The 27,314-nt window shown below is 33.8% G+C and overlaps 1 protein-coding gene across 2 annotated transcripts; it reads left to right on the top strand.

The window, feature by feature from the left end:
* Positions 1-24,532: 24,532 nt before the first annotated feature.
* LOC114306207 (protein BASIC PENTACYSTEINE2) lies at positions 24,533-26,625 on the top strand. Of its 2 annotated transcripts, none has more exons than XM_028251404.2 (2): positions 24,533-24,743; positions 25,441-26,625. In XM_028251404.2, exon 2 carries the CDS (start codon positions 25,446-25,448, stop codon positions 26,292-26,294), a length of 849 nt encoding a protein of 282 aa, XP_028107205.2. In that variant the 5' UTR covers positions 24,533-24,743; positions 25,441-25,445; the 3' UTR covers positions 26,295-26,625. The 2 variants fall into 2 exon arrangements, with proteins under 2 accessions (XP_028107205.2, XP_028107204.2); XM_028251403.2 differs by having other exon boundaries at positions 24,544-24,743; positions 25,358-26,625.
* The last annotated feature ends 689 nt before the right edge of the window (positions 26,626-27,314 follow it).

Genomic DNA, 27,314 nt, shown 5'->3' on the forward strand with positions numbered 1-27,314 from the left:
GAGGGTAAACATGTGAGTTGAGTGAAACACTTGAGAGGAAAAACCAATGGCCAGCAACGGCAATGCAATAAGTGCTACAAAACCACTCATCCCTGTCTTTAAGGGAGAAGGCTATGGATTTTGGAGTATCCGAATGATGACCCTATTCAAATCTCAAGATCTTTGGGATTTGGTAAAACAAGGCTACGCAGATCCTGATGAAGAAATAAGATTGAAGGAGAATAAGAAGAAAGATTCGAAGGCGTTGGTGATTATTCAGCAGGCTGTTCATGACAGCATCTTCTTACGAATTGCAGCGGCAACCACATCGAAGCAAGCTTGGTCAACTCTGCAGAAGGAGTTTCAAGGTGATTCAAAAGTTATCGTGGTGAAATTGAAATCACTACGGCATGACTTTGAAACCTTGTACATGGAGAATGGAGAATCAATTGCTGATTTTTTGTCTCGGGTCATGACAATAGTGAGTCAAATGCGATCGTACGATGAGAAGATTTCTGATGAAGCGGTTGTTGCAAAGGTACTGAGAAGCTTGACTCCAAAGTTTGATCATGTTGTTGCTGCCATAGAAGAATCTAAGGATTTGTCAGTTTTTTCCTTTGATGAACTGATGGGGTCCTTGCAAGCACATGAGACAAGAATTAATCGATCACTTGAAAAGAATGAGGAAAAGGCATTTCAAGTGAATGACATAGTCACCAAAGCTGCAGAAAGTGACAGCTCGACAAACAGAGGTCGTGGAAGAGGAGGATTCCGTGGTCGCGGTAACGGAAGAGGTAGAGGTCGCTTCGATGGGCAACAGCAGTTCGGTGAGCAAAGAAACTACAAGAATGGTGTTCAATGCTATCATTGTAAGAGGTATGGTCATATAAAAGCTGATTGTTGGTACAAAGATCAGCAAGTGAATTGTGCAGCAGAAAATGGAGAAGAAAGTAGTAAGCTTTTATGACTTATTTTGAAATTAACAATATGTCAAGCAATGTGTGGTTCGTAGACAGTGGCTGTTTGAATCATATGACAGGGATGAAATCCTTGTTCAAAGAGCTTGATGAGACGCAAAAGTTGAAGGTGCAACTGGGAAATGCCAAAGAAATGCAAGTTGAAGGGAAAGGTATAGTGAGCATTAAAACTACCCATGGTAACATAAAGCTCTTGCATAATGTTCAATTTGTACCTGATTTGGGATATAATTTGCTAAGTGTTGGGCAATTAATGGCTGCTGGATATTCCATCTCATTTGATAATGATGCATGTGTTATTAGAGACAAGCACTCAGGCCATACGTTGATAACTATCAACATGACTCAAAACAAAATGTTCCCATTGGAAGTTTCAAGCATGGAGAATTTTGTCTTTGCCGCTAGTGGAAAAGATGACTCGAAGTTATGGTATTTGCGATATGAGCATCTCAACATCAACGGTCTGAAATTGCTAAAAGAAAAAGGTATGGTTTTTGGACTACCAAAAATTGGTTCCATTGAATTATGTGAAGGGTGCATCTATGGGAAACAAACTAGAAAGTCATTTCCAGTTGGAAAGGCCTGGAGAGCTTCAACGTGTCTCGAATTAATTCATGTTGATTTATGTGGACCTATGCAAACTAAATCTTTTGGTAGAAGTCGTTATTTCTTGCTATTTACTAATGATTGTAGTCGCATGAGTTGGGTTTATTTTTTGGAAAACAAATCCGAAGCCTTTGAGAAATTTAAACACTTCAAAGCTAAAGTTGAAAAGCAAAGTGGATTTTGCATCAAAGTTCTTCGCACTGATAGAGGTGGAGAATTTTTATCCAAAGATTTTGATCTTTTTTGTGAAGAAAATGGCATTCAAAGGGAGTTGACAACTCCTTACACTCCAGAGCAAAATGGCGTCGCCAAGCGGAAGAATCGAATTGTTGTGGAGATGGCAAGAAGCATGTTACAAGCAAAGGGACTTTCGAACGGATTTTGGGCTGAAGCTGTGGCAACATCAGTTTATTTATTGAATCTTTCTCCCACAAGGGCAGTCATGAATCGAACTCCGGTTGAAGCATGGCGTGGCACAAAACCATCTGTAAGTCACTTAAGAGTTTTCGTGTGTATTGCTTATGCTTTGGTAAATTCTCAATTTCGTCATAAACTTGATGAAAAATCTGAAAAATGTATTTTCATTGGTTACTGTATGCAATCCAAAGCATACAGATTATATAACCCTCTTAGTGGCAAGTTTTTAATTAGAAGGGATGTAGTATTTGATGAAAATGCAAGTTGGGATTGGCGTGGAAGTGATGAGAAAATTCAACAACAGGTTCCTATGTCCATTGGAATCTCTCCAAATAAAAGTCAAGTGCCAATTCCAACAAGTTCATCCGGTTCCTCTATGGCATCACCAAGTTCACCAAGGAGAGACTCTTCGTCCACTCTTGAAGAGTCTTCGGATGAAACACCACCCAGAAAGTTTAGATCCTTGAGAGACATTTATGAGTCTTGCCAATTTGCTCTTACTGTTTCAGATCCTATGACTTATGGAGAAGCAGCTACAAAAGAAGAATGGCAAAGAGCGATGGTGGAAGAATTGACAGCAATTGAAAAGAACAGAACATGGGAGATAATGGACTTGCCGGAAGGCAAAAATGCAATTGGTTTGAAGTGGGTATTTAAGACAAAATTTGGTGCAGATGGAAGTATACAAAAGCACAAAGCTCGGCTTGTGGCGAAGGGATACGCACAACAACATGGCATTGATTTCGAAGAAACTTTTTCTCCAGTAGCTCGGTTTGAAACTGTGAGAATTATTTTAACATTGGCTGCACAATTACAATGGCCTGTTTATCAACTTGATGTGTAGTCAGCTTTTCTAAATGGAGATCTACAAGAGGATGTTTATGTAACTCAACCAGAAGGTTTCATGATTGAAGGCAAAGAGACAAAGGTGTACAAGTTGAGAAAGGCGTTGTACGGATTAAAGCAGGCTCCTCGGGCATGGTATAGCAAAATTGATGGATACTTTCAGCAAAATGGATTCTTGAGAAGTGAGAATGAGCCCACTCTCTATGTGAAGAAGGAAGGTAAAAGTGATTTCATCATTATTTGTTTTTATGTTGATGATATCATTTATACAAGCTCCTCTAGTTCTCTTGTGGCTGAGTTTAAATCACGTGTGATGCATGAGTTTGAAATGTCTGATATGGGTTTGCTGCATTATTTTCTTGGCCTTGAGGTCCAACAAGCAGAAGATGGGATTTTTATTTCCCAAAGAAAATATGCAAGGATCTTCTTAATAAATTTGGCATGCTTAATTGTAAACCAGCAACTACACCCATGAATATCAATGAAAAATTACAGTGTGAAGATGGGACAGAAATGGCTGATGCTAGCAGGTTTAGAAGCTTGGTTGGTGGTTTAATTTATCTAACCCACACTCGACCCAATATTGTATTTTCTGTTGGTATGATTTCCAGGTTTATGCAACATCCTTCAAAGCTTCATTTTGGAGCAGCGAAGCGGGTCTTGCGTTACATCGCTGGAACTATGGATTATGGGATTTGGTACTCAAAAGTTTTTAATTTCAAATTATGTGGGTTCATGAACAGCGATTGGGCAAGTTCTTTGGATGATAGGCAGAGTATTTCAGCAAATGTTTTTACTCTTGGATCAGGAGTAATCACATGGAGCTCAAAGAAGCAAGCCACAGTAGTATTGTCATCCTCAGAAGTCGAGTACGTTGCAGCCACTTCAGCAGCTTGTCAAGCCATATGGTTAAGAAGAATGTTGGCTGAACTTCAACAAAGGCAAGAGGGAGCAACGGAGATCTTTTGTGACAACAAGGCAACCATCTTTATGACAAAAAATCCAGCATTTCATAGCAGAACAAAACATATAGATATGCATCTCCATTTCATTCGTGATTTGGTTGAGAAGGAGGAGGTAACTTTGAAGTACTGTAGCACTCATGAGCAGCTGGCTGATATACTGATGAAGTCTTTCTCAAAAGAAAAGTTTTTCTACTTCAAAGCTTTCCTTGGCGTTTGCAACTTTGAATCAAGGAGGAGTGTTGAAGAATGATTCAAAGTCTGACTTGGTCTTTTCAGGTTGTTAGTAGTGTCCGTATTTTTCTGAGTCTGTTTAGTCAATTGGATAGTTGTTGCTGATATTATGCTAGTGGCTGTAGTGGTCTAAGTTAGTGCCTTAGTGGTGCATAAAATTCTGTTCTGGTAGCTTAGTTTGTAAGCCTATGTATAGGCACATTTGCTTCAGTATTTTTAACTTGAAGAAGAGGACCCAATAGTTCAGATTTTATATATTTCTTTGCCTCTGTTTTCTTGGTTTTTGCCTCTGTTTTCAGTGTTATTCATTTTTATCTCCAACAAAGGGAACGATGGAGGGATGCGAACCTTTGTTGAAGAGAGAGAGGTGGTATTCTAGGGTTTGTTTGAGGGGGTATGATAATAGAAGAGATATATATATATATATATAAAGTGGGTTTGATTTTCAACAGGTGGAGAGAAAAGTTGGTTCGGTTTAACATGTTGTAACGCCCCTAAATAATTAACATATAATGATTCTGACTTAGTTCCATATGATGAATAATTATGAACTCCAGTTAACATTAAGCAATTCAAATCTTTGCAGTTGTATTTCTTGGTATACGAGAGATATATAAAAGATGTTCACATGCGATATATATTCAATCTCCTCAAAAGTATGAATCCATAGCATGTGAGATAGATAATGTAAAAGAAACAACACAAAGGAATGTCCCATAGGCTACAAGTTCCAAGTCTTATGTCCGGTTACACAAAAATGATTTATCGAAACCCATACATATCAAAAACCTTGGCTAGTCAAAATAAAAAATAAAAGAAAAGAGTCTCATGTTCCCAAAAACACTTCCTACGCCTTTAATTAAACGGGATCACCATAGCCTTTCCCGCACAAATCCACTAGGGGTGAACACAAAACCCAATTGGAATATCTTAACAAAGTATATATATTTTACGCAGTTTTATAACATGAATGCTATGCAATGCCATGCTTCAAAAACTATAACTTTATCCATTTTGAAACAGCATGCAATGTTTTTTTCAAAAATACATTATCTTAATGAATTCAAAATGCACATACGAGGTGGTAAATACGACTTAGGTAATCCCTAGGTTGATGTCTGCAAGTAGGCACATCAAGTACTACTAATCACCACTTTACTAGTTCCTAACCAGAAAACACGTTGTACCTATTCCGCGCGTGTTTTTAATTTTTCACTTTGGACACTTAAGCCAACTTAAACAATACCAAACTATACCTCCTATTCGGATTTACCAAACGTATTTACCCCAAAATATTTCAAGATCATCAATTGTTTTATCAAAATAATGACTTAATTTTCAAAATATAGCTGTAATAATCGATATTCAAAAGCTATGTAAGTGAATAAAATGCAATTACAAATATATATATATATATATATATATAATCCCATTATACATTTTTCCATAATTCTCAATATCTTTCCTCAATGTTTCAAATAATAATAACTATCCACATACATGTAACATATGACACATTTCCATATTCACAATCCAATATCAAATTGCATAATCTAAACATATCTCAACCATGCCTTTTCATGACAATTTATCCAACAACAATCCATCAATTTCATGGATATCTTAGCAATATATATCAACAAAAGCAATTTCATCATTTTTCTGAAATAAAAACCCATCATTTCAGGAATATTCACAAAACTCAACTTTTCTCCAATTTTCTCAAACCTAGGGTTTTCTTCCAAAAATAATTTCTCATATTTTCAAAAGATGTTTTCAGCAAGGGACTTTCAAGAGTTTCATAAGTTCATAAAACAAATCAATTTGTGCAAAATCTTAAAACAAATCACTTCTCAATATCTCCAAAACTCAACACACCAAATTTCAAACTTCCGACACAATAATCACATCAAAAATAGACAAAGACATGCTAAAATTACATATATATATATATATATATATATATATATATATATATATATATATAACTCTAAGAAACTCTCTACCTCAAGCTTGGAGAGAAAATATGAGAAAAGCCCCAAAAATCAACGATGTCGAAATCCGATCTCTACCACACACGTTGTAGCCCTTGATAAGCTCTCCAAAATTGATGAAAGAACTAGGGTCAAATCTCCAATGGATTTGGAGGATCAAGAATTTAAGAGAGTTGGTGGGTGTATTCTAGAGAGAGATGAGAGAAAAGAGAGTAGAGTGAAGTATTGTCACGACCCAAACCCATCCCTAAGGGTTTAGCATCGTAACCGGCCAGTAATCCGTGATTACTAAATGCCTGATTAACAGTAATCACAATCAAACAATCAAAGGGGCTGATGGAAGCCTGTACATATTAAAACATAATGTCCAAAGAGCTGTGGGGACGTAAATGAACAGACAACTTCCATAAGAATATATACGAATACCAATGCACGTATAAGTCTAAGTCCACATCCAACAAATACATAAAGTTTAAGTCCAAATCATTCAAGACATGTTAGGGAATTAAATCCCAAGTCAAAAATAAAGCATAAACATGTACTTTGTCATTTAACAAGTCTCCAAAAAGGGTGGAAATAGATCGCCCAAAAAGCCTTGACAACAACGGATCAGAGTCTCGTAGTGAGACGCAACGGGTTGGCTTAACAAAACGAATTCAGGTCGACGCTGCTAACTCCGCTCAGGTGCCTGATCACCTACATACATATATATAAACAGTGAGCTAAAGCCTAGTGAATAACAAATGTGTAAAGGAATTAAGAATGCATGTCCTTTCAGTATTTAAAACAGTCAATTACATTAGTAGGTTATTTGTTCAACCAATATCTCATATTCCATATCACATCTGTCACATAGGAATCATAACAGTCATACGTAGTACATCCAATAGCTGAACAGTCCAGTAGGTCTTAAAAGACCAAACAGTCAATTGATGGCCATCAAAACAGTAAACAGGAGTTCCCACATTGGAATTGACAGAGATCTCTGTAACAATAGCAGTAACAATAACAGTAGCAGTAGCAGTAACAGTCAGTTGCTATGGATGCCACAAGTATAGTTCATAAAATAGGACAAACATTCATTCAGTAAATAATATCATTTCAAAAAGTAGTACAGTTAATCATTCAGAAAATAATTATAATTGAATATAGCTTTACAACATTGTTACTCACAGTGGGCTCCGTAGGACACGTGCTAATTATGCACTAAAGGCGCAGCGTCCAACCTAAACAAACAAATTCAATCACAACAACTCAATTACATCTATGCCAGATTCAATCACTTCTATGTCTATTCGCTTCGTTGTTATTTAGTCAATTTTTATCCATTGCTCACTTATTCAGTTCTAACTTTCATTCGTTCACTCATGAGATGCAATGCACATGAAAAACACTTTAAAACCATGTAAACGGAGGCCCGGAAAGTAGAAAAGAGAAATGAAAAACAAATTGGGCTATCCAAAAGGGCTGCACGTGCGGAGGGCTTGGCCGCACGTACGAGACCAGTGCCGCACATGCCCCCCGCAGCTACCTTTATTTCAGTGTGTAACACAAAGCCGCCCTCTTTTTCGCGTGTGCGAGGCCCTAGGCTGCACGTGCAAGGCTGGGTTTGTTTGAGGCCGAAATCTGCCCTGTTTTGGTAGTGCAATACTTGTACAAAAACAACACCATTTTCATGCAATACACACCCAAAACCTCATGTGATCATGTTAGAATTTGAGCTTTAAACATTGATTACAAACCATGGCTTTGAAAGAAACTCAATTGTCCATTTAAATAATTCAAAGTTTTGAAAAGATATGAAATCTTGAACTTCAAAGTTAGAAAATTGAAATCTGAGCTTCAAGACTCAATTTCCATGGAATTTCCTTTCAAGTTAAAACTTTCATGCAAGACAACAAAAAAATGGGCATGTAATTCAAGAATTATGCCATAAATGAGTCTATCTTAAATTATATTTCTCATCTTGTCCATTTTAAGCCATGCATGTATTAACTTTTCATTATATGAGCCAAAATTCTAATTCCTCATCAATTATGCTAAGTTAAACTTCAATTTCTAAAGATGATGAGCAAAGAAGTCTCTTACTCAAGAAAGTAGAAAGAAAAGCGTACCTTGCTTTGATGCTTATGGAGAATTCAAGTCGAGACTCTACTTTCTTTCTAAGTTCTTCTCTTCTCCTTTCTTTCTTACTCTTTGTTGAACTCTCACCATCAAAAGCTTTCCCTTTCTCTACATGTATGTACCTACGTGTATGTACCTGAGCTTATCAAGGCCCACTACACCTCTCTTAACTCTCTTCATGTATTCAATTTGATGAATATGAATGAAAACACTAGGCTCACCAGGCTCAAATTAATTAGACTAATAAATTAAGTAAAATCATCTAAGGTTAAGAAATTAATTAAAATCCATTTGACTCAAGTTAAATTAATCTCATCATCTTAAAATCTTAATTACACTAGATGAAATTATACTAAGGTGAATCAGGCTCTAATTCCTTTCCTATTGCTTAATTATTTCTTGTTAAAATTAACGAACCAGACAGGTTTAATTCACTCTTATATGTATCTGTTCACAATAATACATGGCACAAACCAATACAATACATAAAATACATGGCTCCTAATTCACAATTAACACATAATCACATGATCAACATTAAACACATAATTAGTTTAATTAATTTACTTAATTAAGGAGGCGATCGTCATAAGTAGAGAGAAGGAGAGAGAGAGAGAGAGAGAGTGAAATGAAAAAGTGAAGAAAAAGTTATTTGTCTCAGATTTAAGTGATTGGACATATTTTACGAATCTGACTCTAGACAGGCCGCTCGAGCCGTGAATCCTGTGCTCGAGTGGTGAATTCAAACTCCCAAAATCTCTCTTTTTTGCAGATAGACTGCTTAAGCAGTCAAACCTTTGCTCGAGCGACGAAATCACACTCCCAGCATTTCAGACTTCAGAACAAAGAATTTTGATGGGCAGTTTACCGCTTGAGCGGCAAAAGGACCGCTTGAGTGGACTCAACTTTCAAGTGAGGCTAAAATCAACCTTAGAGCATTCCCAGCATTCTCGAACTCAATCCAACACCCAAAGACCCAAGTTGACGTCTCAAAATACACTTTTGGACAAGAATGAATAATCATAAAAAGAAGAGTGACAACACGTGATTCATGAGGTTCAAAAGTAGTAAAGACTCCAATAAGAAATATAAATTTTGAATTAATATACTCAAGTTATTTTAAAAAGGACCAGGACATCATACTTGTTCGGAGATAGAGAGAGAAAGTGGGTTTGATTTTCAATAGATAACATGAGCAAGGAGAATGGAGAATGGATAGTTTGGTAATTTTGTAAAATCATGTCCTTATGGACTGAATAGTTTCACGTGTAGACCTTTGGACCAAAAAAAATCCAAATTTGGATATATAGTTTGAGTACCCAATAAATAATCCCTTTTTATTTATTTTATTTTCGTTAATCAATAAGAGATAAATTTCAAACATGAGAAATATAATGTGAAATTGGACAATTGAAGTCCCAAAATAATCCAAATTTAAAAAGAAATAAACAATTATATACAAAATCAGAAAATATATCAAACTCATATTCACAAGAGTAAAACACACAATCTCACACCACACCACAACACACCACACCACACCACACCACAAAGTGGCCCACACAATTATTAAGTAAACAACTGCGTGAGGAGCACAAATTTTTTTCATAAAATCAGTCACAAATGTGAGACAGAGATGTGACGGTCACGTGCGGATCCATAAGTTGTCCCACTTCTTTATTTCACATTTATGTTTAAATTTTGTGAAAATTTTATATATTCTTAAACGTTTGTTAGGCACCAGCCAAGTTTTTAACGTTAATATTTTTTGGGCACTTAAGCCTTACCTTATTTTTGTTTTTGGTCATTATGAATGTATTAATGCATAACAGAATTAGTTATGTGGTAAGTGATAAGCATATGCATTTAAGCACAATTTATTACTGAGTGACGTTATACAAATAAAATATTTATATATAATTATATGAGTGCATTGTAGACCTCTTACTTCATAATAAAATATCATTAAAAATAAGGAATAAAGATTGGGACCTCATTTTCCCCCATCCCCTTTGACTCCCTTTCTTTTTTGATTGGTCACTTTTTCTTTTTCTTTTTCTTTTTCTTTTTTTTCTTCTCCTCCAATCACCACCCGCCATATGTGTGTGAGGGATGGTGGGGGTTGAAGTTTGAGGGAGTCTAAATCACTGTTGAAAAATAAGTTTATTCATAATAATGGGATTGTCATGTTATTATTGTAAAGCTTTTTTATGTAAATTTTATATATGCATAGAGTTTTCCGTTGTTATTTTTCTTTAGGGAGCAATTATTCACCAAAAGAGGTGTGGAGAATCCTAATTGCACCTCCTTTGTGTAGATCATCCAAGAAAATTTTTAGATTGATCCAATAATTATAATTTGATATTTTATTATGTTTGTTTCAAAAAATGGCAATAAGTATTATATTGAAAATATAGTGTTCTTTTTTTTTTTCCATAGAGTGAATTACGCAAACGGTTCCTGTAGTTTGAGATATGAGTTATTTTGATCCCTAACCTTTCAATTATAATACATTTGATCCTGAATTTTGAATCTTATTTCAAATAAGAATAATTGAAGACACAGTTACTCTATTTCAAGGGCAAAGCATATCAATTTGATAAAATATAAACTAGTTTAACAAAAATGAATGTCAAAAAATTATTTTTGAATTTTTAAAAATTATTTCTACCCACCAAAGATAAAATTATATAAAAATGATAAATCTTTTACATTTTTATTTAGTTTTTTATTTTTTTACCAAATTAATTTTTAGTATGTGTTTGGATGATGATCATGTAATAGGTAGTTGTTTTTGTTGATATTTTTGGATAGTTATTATATAATATATGGTTGTATTTGTTGTTAACAGATATTTTTGGATGGTTATCATGTAATGGATGTCTATTAGACTTTTAATATGTAATCGATATGTCAAATATATGAAATATTTTTAGTTTTGGATTTTTTGATTTGATAAATTTGTTTAATAATAATATCAAAATTGTTGTCATGTTTGACTTTTGAAAAAATAAAAACTAATTTAACGAAAATAAATATAAAAAAATTATTTTAAAGAATTATTTATACCCTACAAAAAGATAAAATCATATAAAAATGATGTGTTTTTAATTTTTTTTCACCAATTTAATTTTTACTTTCTTAGAAATTTTTTCTAAAAATAGATTAAAAAAACCAAACCAAACAAAACTTTATAATCAAGAAAGTTTCAACATTATTCATTGAAAAAATGCCATTACATTTCAAACAATATACAAGTTAATGAACACAAAATAAGTTGTATGACGACTTTATCCTTGAAATGGACCGTTTGTAAAGGAAATATTTTTTATTGTCCTTGTTTAAGCAAGATTCAAAATTTAAGATCAAATATATGATAATTAAAAAGTTAGAGACTAAAATGACAAAAGTGCCAAATTACAAGGATAGTTAGTACAATTCATCCTTTTTATACAACACATATAATGAAATTAAGTACTTACGATTGTTAGATTTATAATTTTTTTTTTTTTTCCGTAAATGATGAACACATTATGACTCATAGTCAACAAAATGAAACCCGTTGTGGGTTAAAGAGCTCAACTACACCAATCTAATCCCAAGAATTAGAGATAAAATTTTTCATTTTTTAAAATTATAGTTAACAGCCATATTTTTTGGTAAGTTAAATATGATAAAATCATATGATTACATTAGATCAACATGATTTTCTAACATAATTGATCTATTTATAAGGTTTAGCAAATCGAACTGTCATGATCCAAACCTGCTCTTAGAGGTTTAGGCCATGGTTGGCCAGTAAACCTAGATAACCTTCGGCCTCAAAAACAAAATTTCAAAATATTTAAATAATATTGGAGCCTAAAGCGAAAGCGAAAGCGAAAGCGAAAGCAAAACAAAATAATATAATTCATTGAACTGTGCATACATGATAAGCTAAAATATTTAAAACATGCATAACACACTTTAATATATATATATATATATATACAATGGCATATCTCATACAACCCAAGATCACACATATAAGACTTCGCAAAATATAAAGCTTGGCGAGCTTGACAAAAGCAAAAGCTAAAACCTCATCACGAAGGCACATCTTGAATGGCTTGACAAAAAGGGCAAACTCCAAGAGAATCTCTAATGTTGCTCTTCCAGTTGCTCACCTACATATATATAAGTGAGAAGGGTGGGCTAAAGTTTAGTAAGTAATACCAAAATAAAGAGGTTAATAAATGAAATCCAACATAATATAAAAACATGTTTTATAATTCCAAAACGAATCATATTTTACATTCATATCAAAACAATTTACTATAACAAAGTCCATCATCTCATAAAACATATTTTTCCAATTTCCAATACAATTCTTATATACAATCATATCAATCATTTGCATTAACAATAACAAATCAAGCCATTATACGTTGGCACATCCAATAGAGTAATAATATAACAATATGCCGAAGCCAATAGGACAACTGGGGTCAACCCAATGAGACCACTACAAGTCAATCAATAATCCATAATTCAATGTGGACCATTAAGATCTAACATTAGAAATCTCTGTGTTTCAATTAGTCCATGGGCCATGGTATTATTCCCCTAGGCAAGGGCATCTCTAAAGGATGCCATGAATACATTTAACAAAAAGGATCTTCATTCATTCGCATAAAATAACATTTCTCAAAACCATTCAATTAATAACTATCAAAATAATATATTTTGAACATATTTTTATAAAGATATTACTCACAATGAGTTCGACGGATATAACTCCTTGGATGTCCAAGCTACACATAGCACACAGACGAACACATCGAAAGATAATATTACTCTTTTGATCGAATTCCCACTTCTCTTATTCTTTTCTTTTTAAATAAACCAAATTCCTACTTCACTTATTCTTTCTTTACAAATAAACTGATTTCTTACTTTGCATCATAATCGATTAACTTATGTTGGTTCTTAGCTTATTAGTCCTTAATGAGTCATAATTCATGCCTAAGAATACTCAAGAAAAGATGAGGATGAAAATATGAACAATATGTAATTTTCCAAAGACATGTTGAAAAGGCCTGACCACTCGAGCCACCACTTGGCCACTTGAGTGAACTACACAGTCTACAAAAATGCTAGAAGCTCGTAAGGTGTGCTCGAGCGGTGACTGCCGCTTGAAAGTCTAAAAAATTCTAGGTTTCAAAATACAGTAAATATGGCTTTGAAATACATTTTTCAAAACTTGGGATCTTTCATGGTTTCTCAAAATCATGGAAGTACTTTGGAAAATATAATTTTATAATCATTTGTAAACCATTTACTCAAAGAGTAATGATTCATCCCTCCTTTTCCCCCCACCCCCTTTGACCCCCTCTCTCTCTCATTGGTTACCTTTTCTTTTTCTTTTTCTTTTTTTTCCTGCTCCTCCAATCACCCCCTGCCACGTGGCAAAGGGGGTGAGGGGGTGACCCCCAAAAGGGGGTCCCAAGCATTATTCTTACTCAAATTCTTATCAATTTAATAAGGTTAAATCCAAAACTTCCATACATGTAAAGATTGTTGGAAAATGGCTTTTGAAACTTTTGAAAAAATCTTATTTTGTGTTAACTTTGAGTGTTAATTAAGGTAGGACCCAAGCATTTTTTTTAACGTTTCTAATTGGGTTCATATTTAATATCACGTAGTGAATAAAACCGTGTATTTGGTTGTTCAAAATCATTTCCGGATGAATGAGAATTCAATACGCATTTTCAGGTTTGTGGAAATGGTTTTAGGTGGGTTTCTTACGCATTTGTAAAATATGCTAGTCCCGTATTGGAAAGGCTTATGGATTTGTGTGAGTTTATATACCTTAGTTTGGAATACTTGGGATAGGCTTGTGAAAGGGGTGAGATTATGGGTGAAGTAGGCTAAACCCATTGGACGTAAAACAAAAACCACACGCGCACGCGCACGCGCCGCCGCCGCTATCCGGGCGGGGGGTTTGGGCTGGGCGCGGTTGCGTGGTGTAAGGTTGGGTTAGGCTTGTCTGACCCAATACTTATCTTTTTGGGCCAAAAATATTTGTAATTTATTTATTTATTTTTAATTTTGGTTTCAATATTCAAAATAAATTGGTTCAAAATTTTTTCCTTCACCCAAACAAATCCTAACCCACCCAAGTAAGTTTGAACCTGTTGAATCCTTTCACGGACAGATTTGTAACTGTCCAAACAGATTTTCTATCTGTTGAAATCTATCCGAACAATTGCCTATCTGTTGGCACCTATTCAGAACAGCCATCTTTCCTCCTATACAAAGCCTGTCATTCCAGCATTTCTCGCATCAAAAATTTTCCAGACTTCTTCCCTTTCTTCTTCTGTTCGTCCTCATTTGCTCCTGCATCTGTTTATGCATTTATTTTTAGGAAAAGAAAGAGAAAGAGTTACAGCATTGTTTGGTTTGCCAGACTTGATTTTATAGTGCTGTAAAATCAAGTATTAGTCGTTGCATCCTGAGATGTAGACGCCGGTTAAAACTCAAAGTAGTGGAGCGATGACGAAATCTATTTTAAGGAGATTGTGTCCAACACAAGCCTCGACATTAATTTCTGTAAGCGTTTAATTCAAAAAATAATTTATATAATTGTATAATTGTATAATTTATATAATTTATACAATTATTTTCTGAATTATTTTATTTTATTGTTTATTTTATTTACACATTTAATTAACACACATACACCACTGTGGGAATAATAATCTTAAAGTAGATTTCTAATTTGTATATTTGTATTAGACAGACGAATATTTTGTTTCGAGAAATTAAATAGTAGTCATATACTGTTTAATTTCTTAAATATTAGTAATATACTATTTAATAATTTCTTTGATAACATAGTAGTAATATACTGTTTATCATTAAAATTTTGTTACAATATATTATTCTCTTTATTTTGTGTATAAATTCTTTTGTATATAAATTTGTGATTGGGGTATTTTTATTTCGTCAAAATTATGACAATTGAAATTAACAGTACTGAGACTGTTATTACTCCAACCCCCACACCTGTTGTGCCAGTGATGACTCCGGCAGTACCGATAAATTATGAGGAGAAGCCAGAAAAATTTAATGGCAATGATTTTAAAAGATGTCAACAAAAAATTATGTTTTATCTTACGATATTGAATTTGGCTCGCTTCACTCATGAAATGGCACCGGCACTGAACAAGGAAAAAACTGACTAGCAAGTGGTTGCTGCAGTCCATGCATGGAAACATGGTGATTTTCTAGTGTCGAAATTATATCCTCAGTGGGTTGGACAATACACTGTATAATGTATATAGTGTTAAAAGCACTGCTAAAGAACTGTGAGAATTGCTGGATCATAAGTATAAGATAGATGACGCTGGTATAAAGAAATTTGTTATAGGCCACTTTCTAGATTTTAAAATGATGGATTCCAAGACGATTATTAGCTAGGTTCAAGATCTCCAATTAATTGTCCATGACATACATGCAAAAGGGATGGTTCTCAGTGAATCTTTCCAAGTAGCGGCAATCATTGAAAAATTGCCACCATCTTGGAAAGAATTCAAGAATTATCTGAAGCATAAGTGCAAGGAGATGAAATTGGAGGAACTAATAGTGTGGCTCCAAATTGAGGAGGACAACCGTGGTTCCGACAAGAAGTTAGGAAACCATGTCATGTAAGCTAAAACAAATATTGTGGAACATGGACAAGAGTCAAAGTTCAACAACAAGAAGCGAAACCATGATGGCAATGGTCCCAAACAAGGATCCACTAGTAAAATCAATAAATAGATCAACAACGAGTTCAAAAAGAGGTTTAAAGGCAAGTGTTTTGTGTGCAGCAAAGATGGGCATCACGTTAAGGATTGTCACATTCGCAAAGACGGAGGGAGTTCGAGCAAAAAGCCAACACAAGCCAACATAGCCGAGAAATTTTATCTTTCCGATGGAGTGGTAGACATCAATCTTGCTGTAGTAGTCTCTGAAGCATATTTGGTGGGCAATCCCAAGGAATGGTGGGTGGATACTGGTGCAACTTGCCATATTTGTGCAGATAAGAAGATGTTCACAACCTACAAAGTGATGGAAAGTGGGGAACAACTTTTTATGGGGAACAACTTTTTATGGGAAACTCCTCCACTTCAACTGTAGAAGGACAAGGAAAGATTGTGATGAAAATGACCTTAGGGAAAGAACTCACTCTTAACAATATACTCCATGTGCCAGAGATTCGTAAAAATTTGATTTTTGAGTCATTGTTGATCAAGAATGGGTTTAAATTAGTCTTTGAATCTGGCAAAGGTTGTACTCTCGAAGAGTGGAATATATGTGGGGGGAGGTCATATGAGTGGTGGGCTTTTCTAGCTCAATGTAAATACTGTTGTACCAAATTTGGCTATTAATAATAAGAACACATTTTCTATTTATATTGCTGAGTCTTCTTTTTTATGGCACGGTAGATTAGGACATGTTAATTTTAATTCTTTGCGTAGACTTGTTGCTTTAGAATGTTTACCAAACTTAGAATTTGATTCTAATCATAAATGTGAGATTTGTGTTGAGGCAAAACTCACTAAGGCATCATTTAATAAAGTTAAAAGAAGTATTGAATCTCTAAGTTTAATTCACATAGATATCTGTGATTTAAAATTTGTTCAAACTAGAGGAGGTAAAAAGTACTTTATTACTTTTATTGATGATTGTACTCGATATTGCTATGTTTACTTATTGAGAAGTAAAGATGAAGCCATAGAAGCTTTTAGGCAATATAAACTTGAGGTTGAAAATCAACTTGGCAAAGCTATAAAGATAGTGAGGAGTGATAGAGGTGGCGAGTATGATACACCATTTGAAGATTTTTGTTCTGAACATAGTATCATTCACCAAACCACTGCACCCTGTTCTCCTCAGTCAAATGAAGTTGTTAAGAGAAAAAATTGAACTCTTAAAGAGATGATGAATGCCATTTTGATTAGTTCAGGGTTACCTCAGAACTTGTGGGGGGAGGCGATTTTGTCTACTAACTTTATCCTTAACAGGGTACCCCATAAGAAACTCAATCAAACACCTTATGAATTATGAAAAGGTCGACGACCCACCTACAATTACCTCAAAGTGTGGGGGTGTTTGGTCAAGGTGGCAGTCCCTAGTCCCAAAACGACTAAGATAGGACCAAAAACAGTTTATTATATGTTCATTGGTTATGCAAATAATAATAGTGCATATAGATTTTTAGTTCATAAATCTGAAAATCCTGATATACATGTAAACACTATTATTAAGTCAAGGAATACATCGTTTTTTTAACACATTTTTCCATGCAAAGAAACTGAAGAGACAAGTTCAAATAAAAGAACTTTTCATATTGTTGTGAGTAGCAGTAAAGACCACAATGATAATGAAACAAATGAACCTATACGTAGCAAGAGGACTAGGATCTCTAAATCATTTGGTCTAGATTTTCTGACATATTTGTTAGAAAATGAGCCTCAAAACTTCAAGGAAGCAATGTTAAATCATGAAGCTCCGTTGTGGAGAAAGGCTGTGAATAGTGAAATTGAATCAATACTGCAAAATCATACTTGGTAACTGGTGGATCTTCCACCAGGTTGTAAACGTCTTGGATATAAGTGGATATTCAAGAGAAAAATGAAACCAGATGGTTCAATAGATAAATACAAGGCTAGGCTTGTTGTTAACGGATACAGGCAGAAGGAAAGTCTTGATTATTTTAACACCTATTCACCAGTGACAAGAATAACATCTATTCGAATGTTGATTGCAATTGTAGCTTTGTATAATCTGGAAATACATCAAATGGATGTTAAAATAGCCTTTTTGAATGGTGAGTTAGATGAAAAAATCTCTATGGAACAACCGGAAGGGTTTCAAGTTTCCGGCCAAGAGAAAAAGATTTGTAAACTTGTCAAATCCCTTTATGGATTAAAACTAGCCTGAAATGATGGCATGAAAAATTTGATCACTATATGCTCTCAAATGGTCTTAAGATAAATGAATTTGACAAATGTATTTATGTTAAAAGCACAGACAAAGGCTATATCATAGTTTGTCTTTATGTGAATGACATACTCATTATTGGAAGCAGTAATGACATAATTAAATCCACAAAGAAAATGTTGAACAAAAAGTTTGACATGAAAGATTTGAGAGTAGCAGATGTAATTCTAGGAATAAAAATTATTAGAATATTTGAAGGATATGTTTTATCTCAGTCTCACTATGTTGAGAAGATTCTGGAGAAATTTGGAAATCGTGACGACCGTTCTACTAAAACACCAGTTGACATTAGTCTTCATTTGTCAAAAAATACAGATGCAGGCATATCACAATTAGAGTACTCTCGGATAATCGGAAGCTTGATGTATTAATAAATTGCACTAAGCTAGATATAGCTTATTCTGTAAGTAAATTGAGTAAGTACACAAGTAATCCAAGGTCCGATCATTGGAAAGCGATAATTAGGGTACTTAGGTATCTAAGGCATACCCAGAATTATGGCCTTCATTATACCAAATATCCAGTAGTACTCGAAGGGTACAATGATGCAAATTGGATATCAGTTACTAAAGACTCAAAATTCACTAGTGGATACATCTTTACCCTAGAAAATGCTGCAGTCTCTTGGAAATCTTCCAAGCAGATATGCATAGCTAGGTCGACAATGGAATCTGAGTTTATCGCATTAGATAAAACATGAGAACAAGAAGAATGGCTTCGTAATTTCTTAAAAAACATTCCAATGTTGCCCAAACCTATGCCAGCTATATGCATTCACTATGATAGTGAAGCAGCAATAGGACCGGCACAGAATCATATGTATAACGGTAAGTCTCGACACATTCGTCGAAGACATAATACCGTTAGGCATTTTCTCTCACATGGAATAATTTTCAAAAAATATGTAAAGTCAAAGGAAAATATTGTGGATCCATTGACTAAAGGGCTAACTAGAGAGCAAGTGCACTATTTATCGAGGGGAATGAGATTAAAACTTATTACTTAAAAATCGCCATAATGGCAACCCAGTTTAGTTAAATTGAGATCCCAAGATCTAGGTTCAAAGGGACAACCGAATTATGGATGACTGCACGTATCACTAAGGAGGTTTTCTTCTACCTATTTCTATGATAAGAAGAGTGATACCTGCAGCGTTAGTAGGATAAGTTTTGCTTTTAATGATTCTTATAACTTAGACATCCAAGTGGGGTATAGCAGGATACTCTTAATAAGAAGTCACCTATATGAGTGTGAACTAGGCCGGTTCTGTGAGTATTGAGAAGGCGAAATTCTCTAGAGCACTCATGAATTTCCAAGCGTTGTTCAAGGCCAAAATGAACACAGCCGTAATAACCAAACTGTGTTTGTGAATACACTATGTGTAGTCTATTGTCTTGGCTTACACAAACAACTGAACAGTTCAAGGTATTGCGTCCATTGGTTAGCCAGTAAGTCCGATAGGCTTTTACTATAGGAGGTTTAAAGCCAAAAGCTACCTACCTCGATGTGGTGTATCTTCTTAATGTACTCTTTCTTTGTCTGTATTTTGTTTCATGTCTGTTATCGTGAATTTCATTCATGTGGGGAATTGTTGGAAAATGGCTTTTGAAACTTTTGAAAAACCCTTATTTTTTGCTAATTTTGAGCATTAATTAAGGTTGGACCCAAGAGTTCTTTTTTTTTTTTTTTTTTAATGTTTCTAATTGGGTTCATGTTTAATGCCACGTAGTGAATAAAATCGTGTATATGGTTACTCAAAACCATTTCTGGATGAATGAGAATTTAACACGCGTTTTCGGGTTTCGTGGAAATGGCTTTAGGTTGGTTTCTTACATATTTGTGAAATGTGCTTGTCCCCCATTGGAAAGGCTTATGGATTTGTGTAGGTTTATATACCTTAAGATACTTGGGATAGGCCCCAAGGGGTATCCAAATTTGTGAAATGGTGAGATTATGGGTGAAGTGGGCTAAACCCATTAGACCCAAAACAAAAACCACACGCGCGCCGCTGCCGCCGTCTGTCTGGTAGGGCAGGCGGGCTGGGCTAGGCCTGGGTGCTGGTACGTGATGTAAGGTTAGGTTGGGCTTGTTCGGCACAATACTTATCTTTTTGGGTCAAAAACATTTGTAATTATTTATTTATTTTTAATTTTGGTTTCAAAATTCAAAATAAATTAGTCTAAAATTTTTTCCTTTACCCAAACAGATCCTAACCCACCCGAATAGGTTTGAACCTGTTGAATCTTTTCCCGGACAGATCTGTAACTGTCCAAACAGTCCAAACAGATTTTCTATCTGTTGAAATCTATCCGAACAGTTGCTTATCTGTTGGCACCTGTTCGGAACAGTCATCTTTTCTCTTATATAAAGCCTGTCATTCCAGTATTTCTTGCATCGAAAATTTTCTAGACTTCTTCACTTTCTTCTTCTGTTCGTCTTCATTTGCTCCTGCATCTGTTTATGCATTTATTTTTAGGAAAAGAAAGAGAAAGAGTTACAGCATCATTTGGTTCACCAGACTTGATTTTATGGTTCTATAAAATCAAGTATTAGTCGTTGTATCCTGAGAAGTAGACGCTGATTAAAACTCGAAGTACCGGAGTAAGGGCGAAATCTACTTTAAGGAGATTGTATCCAACAAAAGCCTCTACATTAATTTCTGTAAGCGTTTAATTCGGAAAATAATTTATATAATTATTTTCTGAATTATTTTATTTTATTGTTTATTTTATTTACACATTTAATTTACACACATACATTACTGTGGGAATAACAAAGATTTCCAAAAAAAAAATTTCTTTGAAGAATAAAACATAAAATTGAATATAGAAACTTATGAAATTTCTGAAATAAAATGCAATTCGAAGCTTTCATGCATCAATATTTCAAAATCCAAACCCAAAATCATGGGTCCATTATTAATTCAAATTCTTCAACTCTTTCCTCTTGTTCTTCAAAACATGAAATTAAATACATAAATCCATGAAATTGAGAGTGTGAACTTAAGGAAATTTTCTAAAAATAATCAAAAGATGAGCTCTTATGCATGCAATTCCAAAATTCCAATTAAAATGATGAAACTTAACATAATCTTCCATGAACATGTAAATAACCCATTTCTTGCTCAAAACCCAATTTCTTTCTAATTCCATGAATATAATCTCAAACCCTTCTCAATCTCTTCAAGTATAATAAGAAGATTCTATACAAATCAAGCTTAAATTTCATACCTTAAATTTTAATTTCAGCAATTAGAATTGATTTTCCTTTGTGTCTTCTTATTCATCTTCCTTCAATTTCACAAATCTTGAGCTTCTTCTCTCAAGAATGGAGCTTTCTCGCTCTACACTCTCTCTCAACTCTAGAACTCACTCTCCCTCTAATTCCTTCTCAGCAAAATAGAATGAGGACACACTTCTTGACTTAACACATATACACACATAATTTCTCAGCACACATACATCCACATATACCCTCAATTTCTAAATTATTCCACAATTCAATTTATGATTAAGATTAGCTTAATTAAGCAACACTTTTTAATTAATCTTGATTGATACTTAACTTAATTAATCATAACTAATCACAAATTCCACATAATTTAATTAGTCTAATTAACTTCAATTAAGGCCCGATTGATCATATTTAATTTTATCAATCTAAATCAGATTTTTAATCAAATTTCCAAAAGGTTTCAAATATCAAATTAAACTTATTGTCATCATCAATTTTAGTTTCTCAAATCACTGAGGCCTTCAATTTCATATCAAACTCAAAATTCCTATCAATAATTTATACATTAAAATTAAATATCTCATAAATAAATTTAATTCAAAATAATCACAATTACTAATTCTCATATCCAAATTGGCTTAATTAATTCTAATTCGAGCCCAATTAATCAAATCTTAATTTTGCTAAACTGAATCGAAACTAAATATTTAATTAAACTTCTATATGGTTCAATACTTGAAATTAAACTGATTCAACTTACAAATTTCACCTTCTTAAGCTATTTAGGCTTTCAATTTCTAATTTCAAAATAAATTCTTAATAGAATCATATACGAATCAGACTAAATAATTCTCATAAATCCCAAATTAAATTAGAATAATAGACAATTAAAATTCAAATTTCTTAATTAATTAAATGTAAAATATTATACATGGTCACGAACAAATTGAATAATCGATGTATAGATTCATAGTGAGCCTCATGTGCCAAAATATATCTCTCTAATTCAGAGTTGTGCTAGGAACACAAGCACCAAATATAATAAGAGACATAAATATCTCATAAAAAGTAGGTTATTTTGAATTCACATTATGTGAATTTTTATTTTTATTTTTATTTTTATTTTGTTACATGAAAATCCTTCTCCTCACCCGTAGGTCCAAGGCAGCATCCCTTGCAGAGATTATCAAGGTGTCCTGTTTTCTGTTTTGAGATAAGAGATTATAATTTGAAAATTTGTCCTGACCTTTTAAGACAAATTCCGCTTAAATCAAGGCTCGTATAACGAAGAAATATTAAATCCATGTGATGAAACTATTTCAGACTACTCTCCTAATTGACTGTGTTGTGCCTAAAAAAATTTGTCCAAAGGAATTTCGAGCCTGGGACCGAGGGCTTAAACCCCAGGCCTTTGCCATATTTGGCGAATGTGTTCTACTTACTGCTCCAGTCGATAGGGGTTCCTCTTGTGGCAAGTCATTAAATGCATTTAACTCCTATTAAATTACATTTATATACAAGTAGCAATTTAATAAATTATGGGACATTGTTAACAGGCTCACTTAGGGTTTGTTTAGAAATTGATTATTTTAATTGATTTTTTAATTTTTTTTATAAAAAAATATATAAAAAAAATAAAAAGTGTAATGTAATAATTTATATTAATTTTTTAACTTTTGAGTTAAACTAACCTTTCCAAACAAGGCTTTAGGGTCACATCAAGCCTTGCTGTGAGTAAGGGTGGGCTCACTTCGGGTCCATTGGGATGATATACATTTAGAAATAGCCATAGGTTGGGTTTGGGCCGAATTTATAATTCCTTGTCTGGTATCATCATATGGAGGGTGATGCAAATTGGATTAGCTAAATGTAGTTAACATTTAAAAGTTCGACAAAATGAATTTTTAAAATCTTTTTCTTCTATCTTTTTGCTCATGTGATGTGAGATTTCATAAAATGAATAATATGAAATAAATAACTACAATAAAAGGTAAAGAAATTACCCCCCCAAAAAAAAAACTTTTAGGATTTGAGCATTGTAACAAAATAAAACTCCCCACACACGTGGCGGGTGGTGATTGGAGGAGAAAGAAAAAAATGAAAAAAAAGAAAACTAACCAATCAGAAAGAGAGGGGGTCAAAGAGGGCAGGAAAAGGGAGTCCGGATCATTTTACCAAAATAAATTTTTAATTTTTAATTTTGTCAATTTAAATTAAAATTTTTAGATTTTTTTTTACATTGAATTTAATGACTAAAAACACTTTTTAGATATTTTTTTTACATTGAAAAGAAATATTTTGTCAATTTAAATATTCACTAATTTTTGTTAAGTAAAATTGTTAGAAAAAATATATTTTAGTTATTACACTCAAATGAAATATTTTTTTTACATTGAATTTAATGACTAAAAACACTTTTTAATAATTTTACTTAGGGTTGCTCATGGGTTGGTTTTGGTTGGATCGGGTCACAGGTCTGACCCAACCTGTAGTATTGCGAGTTAGCAAAAATGAACCCATAACCGCCCACATTGTAGATTGTGATATGTGTGAGTGGGTCAACCAAATCTAACGATTGATACGGATGGTTTAAGATTCAAGTTTTCTTAAGATGGTAGTCGGTTATTTTTATGTACATCCCTAATTTTACTTAACAAAAATAAGAGAATGATTTAGGTTTCGTTTAGCATCAAAGTTGGGCTAATTTAGCTAAAAAAAGATAAAATAAGCTAAAAAGTTAAAATAAGACAAAATATCACATCAAAATCATAATTCACTTTTTTCTCTTACAACTATCACATCTAAATAAAAAAGTCAAAAATTTACTCCAAACAATTTTTTTTTAGTTAGGTTAAATTAGCCAAAAAAGACAGACTAAATTTTGTTTAATCTCAAGCGATGACTTAGGCCTCATTTAAAAATAAGTTATTTTAATAATTTTTTGATTATTTACAAAGAGATGTACAAAAAAATAGAGAGAGTGATGTGATAATTTATAATAATTTTTTGAATTTTTAATTAAAATATATAATTTACAAACGAGACCTTAAATTAAAAATAAATTTTAAAAACTAAGATTTAATAAAATAAAAAACTCAAAATTTATTTAGGTATAATACTCAAAATTTGAGGTTGTTTTGTAATTTTCATTAGTATGATGGGAATAGAAACTTTACTTTAGAATCTCGCTCTTTCTGCTCTCTCTTCTATCTGGTTTCTCTCTCCTCTCTCTATCTTCTCTTTCCTCTCTCTCTATCTTCTCTCTCTTAGGTTTCTTCTCTCTCCTCTCTCCTCTCTCCAGAAGGGCCAAAAAAAACCCTAAAAGAGCTGTTTACCAACAAGTAAGTTTCTCTCTCTCTCGCTGTCCCTGTCCCTCTCTATGTTTCTCTCTCTAAAATCTGAAGTTTTCTCTTTCTCTCTGTAAAATTTGAAATTTTGCTCCTATGTTGTTTTCACTGCATTTTCATTCTCGTACATACAATTTTTGGGGTGGATTGAATTAATATTGTGGATCAGTTTTCATTTTGTTTTGTTTTTCTTTCGTTTAAGATTAGATCTTTGAAATCCCAAAACTTTTTTTTGACTTTGTTGTTGAAATTTTAGATTTCCGGAATTGGGGTACATTTGGAGCAATTTTATTTTGAAATTTATGATTTTGAATATAGGTCGGTTGATGGTTATTTGCTTGGATCTTGTCACCCTTGTATTTGTATTTTCAGTTTCAAGTTCTCATCTATCAGATCTGTTTTTCATTTATTGTTTCTAGTTTTCATCGTCTCTGGTGATTTTATAGACATACCCATGATGGGCAATGCCATTATAGTTTTGTGGAAATGGGACTTGTTCTGGGTTGTAGCTATTTCGATCCCCTTGCCTCCGATCTTGCATTTTGAATTCTATGCTTTTTGTATCTGTGTTTTGATTTTGTTATTTGTGGTATTTCTGGATTTTATAGCACAGTACTGCAATGCCTTAAGTGGGAAAAATGAAAACAGGGTAAAGATTTAATCTTTGTTGCTTTTATGGCTCGATCTGTAGTTTCGATGGACGACGATGGATTGAATATGCGGAATTGGGGTTATTATGAACCTACTTCCCTAAAAGGGCATCTTGGTCTTCAGCTCATGTCATCCATGGCAGAGCGAGACACAAAACCCTTCTTATCTGGGCGTGATCACGGGGTTATATTAAGTCCCAATGGGGCTTTTCATCCTCGAGATTGTACGGTTTCAGAGGCACCTGTACACATGGACTATATGAGGGACAGTTGGGTAAACCACAGAGATAAATTTCTTAATATGTTACCAGGAAACCCCAATTTTATGGTTCTTCCCGAACCTTCTGCAACTCATCCCTTGCAGATTTTACAGCCACCCGATACATCAAATGATGAGAGGGTGGTCATGGAAGATCAAGGGGTTAGGAAGGAAGGTGGGTCTTTGAAGAAAAGGACAGGTGGCAGCACCCCAAAAGCCCCAAAACCGAAGAAGACTAAAAAAGGTCCTTCTGTGCCAAAGGAAAATGGGAATTCTTCTGTTCAAAGGGCAAAACCAGCTAAGAAGAATATGGATGTTGTTATAAATGGAATTGATATGGATATTTCCGGTATTCCCATACCGGTTTGCTCTTGCACTGGAACTCCTCAGCAGTGTTACCGATGGGGATGTGGTGGTTGGCAATCGGCATGTTGTACTACAACTATATCGATATACCCCTTGCCAATGAGCACAAAAAGACGTGGAGCAAGGATAGCTGGAAGGAAGATGAGTCAGGGTGCATTCAAGAAGGTTTTGGAGAAACTAGCATCAGAAGGTTATAATTTCTCTAACCCAATTGATCTGAGGACTCATTGGGCAAAACATGGTACCAACAAGTTTGTGACAATCAGGTAGATTTACAATGGTTGGTACGGTTATGCATCGCATTTGGTCTGTTTTATCTGTATATATTATGTGGCCTTTTGCAGAGGTTTATCTGATACTTTTGTAGTCATGGCCTTTAATAGTCATGATACATGTTTTGAAACATTAGACATCTTGGATCCTCCACGATGGTTGTTTAATTTTCCTGTTTGTGTTTAAAGGCTACCAATGTCTGGCCTTAAGATCTAGGATTTTGGATGTTTTTTTTTGTTATTTATTTATTGAACCATTTTGAGATAATATCCTTTATCCTTGAATCTATTGTTGTCAAGGATCAGCAATTCAATGTTGTTTTTCTATATTTTTATGCCAGCCTATTTTGATAGCTTTTTTTGATTGTTTCTATTATTTTTTTAAAGCAGAGGAGTTTGACTTAGTTTGCCAAAATTTTCAATTTGATGCTATCTGTTGTTGTGATGCTATACAGTATAAATGCCTTTGATGCCAGTGTAATAAATTTACCAGTAAATTTCATGCATTTTTTGACGAAGGGATTGGCTAGATATGTTTGATTGTGTCTAGAGACATTTATGTTTGTTTTTCGTTTTCTTGGTTAAAGTCCAGGTGCATTAGCTGAAATATAACTACTTTTATTTTTATTTTTATTTTTTTTCTATTTATTTTTCATGTTCAAGTTTTGCAGAAAGAAATAAATTGTATGTGAGATGTTTGAAATTGCATGGAGAGAAAACATTAAATAGATTGGTTCATCGACCAAGTCTCAATGTTCATCATGCACATATTTCTTAATCCTGTTGTTTCTAGTGAAGTTGTGCAAATGATTACAATTTCCATTTCTTGGTGTGGGCATTGTAAAGTAGTTTCTTGAACAGTAGCAGGATTGAAGAGGATTGAAATATTTATGGTTTTGGAATTGGTTTAAGGTTTCCAAAGAGGTTTAAAGTTTGTGATTATTGAAAATGTTGTGCTGAGAATCTTCAATGGTGCTACATACACCAATTATTATACTAATTAGTGTACCAACACATG

This window comes from Camellia sinensis, chromosome 11 (assembly GCF_055761805.1).
Source record: "Camellia sinensis isolate YWXY chromosome 11, ASM5576180v1, whole genome shotgun sequence".
In the NCBI taxonomy this organism is placed as follows: domain Eukaryota; kingdom Viridiplantae; phylum Streptophyta; class Magnoliopsida; order Ericales; family Theaceae; genus Camellia; species Camellia sinensis.